The sequence below is a fragment of the Carassius gibelio genome, chromosome A1, assembly GCF_023724105.1.
Source record: "Carassius gibelio isolate Cgi1373 ecotype wild population from Czech Republic chromosome A1, carGib1.2-hapl.c, whole genome shotgun sequence".
NCBI lineage: Eukaryota > Metazoa > Chordata > Actinopteri > Cypriniformes > Cyprinidae > Carassius > Carassius gibelio.
In genome coordinates this window covers 7,985,090-7,991,446 of record NC_068371.1, presented here as the reverse complement: position 1 = coordinate 7,991,446, position 6,357 = coordinate 7,985,090, and the positions used below count along the sequence as shown (strand labels likewise).

General features: G+C 40.1%; 1 protein-coding gene across 1 annotated transcript; it reads right to left on the bottom strand.

Annotated features, from left to right (window-relative positions):
• Positions 1-806: 806 nt before the first annotated feature.
• On the bottom strand, positions 807-3,102 carry zmp:0000001069 (galanin receptor 2a). The gene is made up of 2 exons (XM_052538515.1): positions 2,986-3,102; positions 807-2,478 (listed from the first exon to the last, which is right to left on the bottom strand). The coding sequence occupies exon 2, from the start codon at positions 2,139-2,141 to the stop codon at positions 807-809; it is 1,335 nt and encodes a 444-aa protein (XP_052394475.1). The 5' UTR covers positions 2,142-2,478; positions 2,986-3,102.
• Positions 3,103-6,357: the final 3,255 nt, after the last annotated feature.

Genomic DNA, 6,357 nt, shown 5'->3' with positions numbered 1-6,357 from the left:
ACGGTGAGAAGAGGGTGATGACTTGAGATGCAGATGGTTTCCACATTTAGAAGAGGAGGTGAGAAGCCGTGAGTGTGTTCACAGAAAGACATTTCCATGTGTTTCTTCGCCACAGACAGTAGGTGTGAGTGCGTATGTGTCTGGGTTTCATTCAAATGATCCTTTTAATTAAACCACTCTGCCAGACTTAAGTGTGGCATTTAATGACGTTAAACTTGATTTATCTTAAGACACTGCTCTAGGCAAAACTTAGCAACAGTACCATATACGTTCTGCATTGAACCACTTTATTCCATTATGATACAGATTCATATGATGAACCCTTATAAGTTTCAACAGCAAGATATTTATTTCACATAATTCGCACATTTACACCAGATCAAAGCATCATCAACAGATTTAAATCTACTCCATCTGGAATATGGAATGTTTAAACATTATGCTGTTAAATAGTTTTAACAAATATAAGGGTTAATAAGAAACTCAGTCCTAACACATGACTGTCCCATTCCCACGACTTGAGGATTACTGGAAAGAACAGTTAACTAAAATCAGACAGGTTTTCCAAAAAAAATATTGTTTGACATTTTTTTTTACTAAAATCTTGAAAGTTATTTTTCAAAACGTGAAGACACAGTTCACACACAAATGAAAAACCATGTCATCATTTACTCATGTCTTTCCTAATCTGTGTGACTTGAGTAGGTAGTAGATGTTTTTTCTGCAAACTAACCCTTAAATCCAGTTTTCTAGAAGCACAAAACACAAAGCACAACACATCGGAGTGGGAATGTTCATCGGATCTGCTATGTATCCAGTGTAATCACCTCAGTCATTCCTAAATGGTAAGGCAAGCTCATTGACTCACACTTGCTTGACTGAGTCCACCACATTGACAGATTCAGGTTCCCAGTGTCCTCCCCACAAGAGTTGGTTGAGTTTTCCGCGCTCCCATGAGATTTCTCTTGATTCTGCAGGCTGAATATTTTTGGGAGTGAAGCCAGAGCCAGCGCCGAGGCCGGGGATGGGCCGCAGAGGCGCAAACGCAAAGCCTTGGCTGAGCGGTGGAGGTCACCAATGAAGCAGTAGCAGAAAGGGTTGAGAGAAGAGTTAGTGAGGCCCAACCACTGTGCAAAGGGTCTAGTTTGTAGAAGCCAGTCCGGTGGATGGCGTAACTCATGATCCAGCCAAATATCAGTCACATACATTGGCAACCATGACAGAGCAAAGAGCAGCACCAAAGCTGTGACCATACGTGCGATTTGCCTGCGCCCCTGCAGCCTTGTTTCATGAAGTGCCTGGGAACGGGGGTCCAACTCTGTGAACCGGCCCTCAGAACCAGTGCTACGCAACCGGCGACATGTGAGGAAAGCTAGAGTGAGATTAAACCCAACGGGTAGGCAGTAGAGGGCACTGAACAGCAGGACGTTGTATGCCTGTCGCAAGCGCGGCTGAGGCCACACCTCTCCACAGACGGGCAGCACGATGGCCAGCCCTTCGATCAAAGCTACATCATCACGCCTGGTAACTATTGCGACTGGCATGCAGATCACAGAGGAGACGAGCCACACGATTGTGACAGAGGCAAGGATGCGTCGACGGGTAAAGTAGGCACGGGACTGTAGCGGCGAGTGAACCGCGTAGTAGCGGCTGATGCTGATGACCGTGATGCTCAGGACGCTGGCGGAAACGGACACAGCTTGCGTGAAAGGCACTGCACGGCACAAGAAGTCCCCGTACACCCATGGCGTATAGATGCGGTGGCCCAGGGTGACAGGCATGCAAACACAAACCACTGCCAGGTCACACACCGCTAAGTTTATCAGCAGGCAACGGGTGGCGCTCGCACCGGACAGTCGCATGCTTCCATGCTGGCCCAGTAGGACTTTGAGGGACATGACATTCCCCAAAAAACCCACAAGGAAGGAAATAGAGTACAGGACAGTCAAGATGATGGTGCCAGGCTCTTGGATGGTGAGGAACAGCTGCCATTCTAAAGCTGCATTATCCTGGAAGAAGAAGGAGCTGTTGAAGAAGCTGGCTGGAGCCGACCTGCTCTTGTTTTCAGGTTCACGCTGAAGGTCCAGTGCCCTTGGAAGGTCGTAGAGCTGGGTTGGTGGCTGTTCTGGGGTCAGATTCATAGTGGGTTTCACGTGACTGAACTACATCATAACTGAACTACACGTTTTAATTTACTTTTCAGGTACCAAAGTTTCCATTCACGCACAAAAACGCTGGAAGACCATGAAGGAAAACAGAAGATCTCAAATCCATTGTTCTTCCCTTCGTCGTTTCACTTATTCAAAACCAATCCACCTCTTCTTCCAAACAGTATTAAATACAGAATACACTTTTATCTTCCCGGACAATAAGAATGACATTAAAAGCATAGAAGACCCTCTTCTTTATCTGCGTACCTCCTCTTCGTTCTTTTGTTTTCTTCATTCACACCTTATGGCAATTTATATCAAGAATGACCTGAAAAAATACACACACATAAATATACACACACATAGGCTACACATCTAGGCACATACTCCTAAAAAGAAGAGAGAAAACTGCTCACAAGTAAAAGCTTTCAAAATCCTTTCATTTAATTATACTTTCAGTGCGTATAAGGGTAGCTGAGATTCCCACATGAAACTGTGCTCATCATGAGCACCTTAACTAAGATTGAAAGGTTTTTGCAGTTTCATGCAGTCATGATAAAATGTACGGATTCATTAAATCTCTTGCATTTTTTATTTTGTATGCATATACAAATATAATAATGCTAACGAAGGTAAATCCCAGTGAGAATTTAAGATTAACATAAAAAAAGTATAGTGATTCATAAACAGCTTATTAAAACACTAAACTCTTTATTAAAAAGTTAATGCTATCAACAATACATTTATCTAAAATATACATTTTCAAACTACGACACATTCATCAGTCAACACAGTTAATTTTACGCACAGATGATTCTGGGTAGTGGGTACTTACTTAAATCAAACATTGTATCTTCCAGCGGGTCAAAAGTTAACATATATCCTGCAGGTAAAGGTTAACGTACATTTTCAGCAGATTTCCATTAGATCCAGCGCAGTGATGCTGCGTCAGTTACCTGTTCACGACCTCTGGTAAAGGAGATGAGTTATCGGTTGCGGTTCACTTTGTCTTTTACTGTGTTCGATCGCTGCGCACGGGCGCCCCCTGGCGGCAACATGAAGTCACCGAGACATCCGCCGGTCACCAGCTGTGCATTCCTCCTGTGACCAGCTGACTCTCATTAATGAAATACATCCGTCTGGACACAGTGGACATAGCATATTTTAAATTCAGTAGTGCTTTACATTCCATTTAAATAATTTTTTTTCCTCCACTATAATAAACTTTTTTCATAAAAATAATGTAATGTTGCAAAATACTATATATGGTTAAAAAAGAAGGCTTAGTTTTCTCTACGCAATAATCACTGTCACTGAGAGAGAGAAAAAAGCTCACATTTACTGTACATCTGCACCCGTGCATCGCTGTCTCTTAGTTGATCTGTTAAGTTCATTCTCTAATTCTGTACGACAGTGTTTCTTTCGCCTGTCAGCACATTTCATGTTTTTTCTTCTTCTGAATTCATTATACTGAAGTGTTTCCATTTTCTGGCGCACCATCTGTGCAGGATTTAGCGCTTACTGTAATTTCTCTAGGGCATTATTCGTCTAACCTCTGAGATACACATGCAATTGCAATACACAGCGCGGGAACATATTTTATTTTAAACAAACAAGACTCAAATGAAGTCCTCGGAGACTAAGAAAAGTTCAAACTAATTTGGTCTCCCACAATATATAAAAATGATAAACATCAAGACCCCATCAAGTGTTAGCATCTGCACGACTGTCGTTATAGCCGTGGCAGACCGTCTGCATAAAAAGTGCAAAGTTACAGGTGCTGGTCATATAATTAGAATACTATAAAAAAGTTCATTTAGTTCACACATTCCATTCAAAAAGTGAAACTTGTATATTATATTCATTCATTACACACAGACCGATATATTTCAAATGTTTATTTCTTTTAATTTTAATGATTATAACTAAGGAAAATCTCAAATTCAGTATCTCCGAAAATTTGAATATAAGACCAATACAAAGAAAGGATTTTTAGAAATACTGGACAACTGAAAAGTATAAAAATGAAACTTATGAGCATGTAGGCTACAGTACTGAAAAATTAGTTGGGGCTCCTTTTGCCTGAATTACTGCAACAATGTGGCGTGGCAAGGAGTCGATCAGTCTGTGGCACTGCTCAGGTGTTATGAGAGCCCAGGTTGCTCTGATAGTGGCCTTCAGCTCTTCTGCATTGTTGGGTCTGGCATATCGCATCTTCCTCTTCACAATACCCCTTAGATTTTCTATGGTGTTAAGGTCAGGTGAGTTTGCTGGCCAATAAAGAACAGGGACATCACGGTCCTTAAACCAGGTACTGGTGGCTTTGGCACTGTGTGCAGGTGCCAAGTCCTGTTGGAAAATGAAATCTGCATCTCCATAAAGTTGGTCAGCAGCAGGAAGCATGAATTGCTCTAAAACTTCCTGGTATTTGGCTGTGTTGACCTTGGACCTCATAAAACACAGTGAACCAACACCGGCTGATGACATGGCACCGCAAACCATCACTGGCTGTGGAAACTTTACACTGGACCTCAAGCAACATGGATTGTGTGCCTCTCCTCTCTTCATCCAGACTCTGGGACCCTGATATCCAAAGGAAATGCAAAATTGACTTTCATCAGAGAACATAACTTTGGACCATTCAGAAGCAGTCCAGTCCTTTTCGAAGCAAGACGCTTCTGAAGCTGTCTGTTGTTCAAGAGTGGCTTGACACAAGGAATGCGACAGCTGAAACCCATGTCTTGCATATGTCTGTGTGTAGTGGTTCTTGAAGCACTGACTCCAGCTGCAGTCCACTCTTTGTGAATCTCCCCCACATTTTTGAATGGGTTTTGTTTTACAATCCTCTCCAGGGTATGGTTATCCCTATTGCTTGAACACTTTTTTCAACCACATCTTTTCCTTCCCTTCGCCTCTTGGACATAGAGCTCTGTGAACAGCCAGCCTCTTTTGCAATGACCTTTTGTGTCTTGCCCTCCTTGTGTAAGGTGTCAGTGGTCATCTTTTGGACAACTATCAAGTCAGCAGTCTTCCCCATGATTGTGTAGCCTACAGAACTAGACTGAGAGACCATTTAAAGGCCTTTGCAGGTGTTTTGAGTTAATTAGCTGATTAGAGTTTGGCACCAGGTGTCTTCAGTATTGAACCTTTTCACAATATTCTAATTTTCTGAGATACTGAATTTGTGATTTTCCTTAGTTGTCAGTTATAAACATAAAAATGTAAATAAACATTTGAAATATATCAGTCTGTGTGTAATGAATTAACATAATATACAAGTTTAACTTTTTTAATGGAATTTGTGAAATAAATCAACTTTTTGATGATATTTTTCTAATTATATGACCATGTAATTATCAAATGACTTGTTATAAAATGTTTTTTTAAGTCATATAATATTAATAATTATAATAATAATAATTATTATAATAATTCCACGGGCACCAGTACGATTTTAAAAAGGATTTACAAATGATCTAATTTGTTTGAAATTTTAATAGTTTCTGAAAGTTCCAGATGATGATTACATTAGACGTAATTTTAACTTTATACAGTATTGAATGGACAGTATCACATACATGTTTTCATTAACAAATAAAACGTGTCATCACATCTTTAAAGTAGCTTTAAACCCCAACTCATTTGGTACATGAAAAAGAACAGCCTGGAAATTTTGCTTTATAGATTCTTCAAACGACTTGAGGATAAGCATGATAAAATAATTGTATATTTTGTGTAAACTATCCATTGATATAGTGAAACTATCCCTTTAACTATCAAATCAATACTATAGCAGTATCAATATTCTTTAGTGTTTAGCTTGTTTATAATAGGCTACTATCGTCCTTAACTATTTTGTATATGTACAGCATCCAGGAACAACACACATTTTTAGACTACTTTTCTATATGGCATTTATATTGGTTTATTAACAGCCCAACTGCATTTTTTGTAACATGGTCTATTTTTCAAATGTACGTTTGCTCACAGATTTCATGCAGTTTTCAAACAAACAAGTGTAATTCTGTTCACGAACTTTGGCATACGTTCATAGCTTATTTCTTTCTCTTTTAAGCATCAAGATTCCAAGGATCCAAGGTTTTCTTGTTTTTTTCTTGTTTTTCTTCTGTAGGGCATACCTAGGGCATTGATACCTTGATCGAGTGATTTTCTTTTTTGTCTTCAGGCACTGATGCTCAACACCCTG

Excerpts from the sequence above, each read along its gene's own strand:
- zmp:0000001069 (XM_052538515.1), bottom strand. The coding sequence starts at position 2,141 with ATGAATCTGACCCCAGAACAGCCACCAACCCAGCTCTACGACCTTCCA.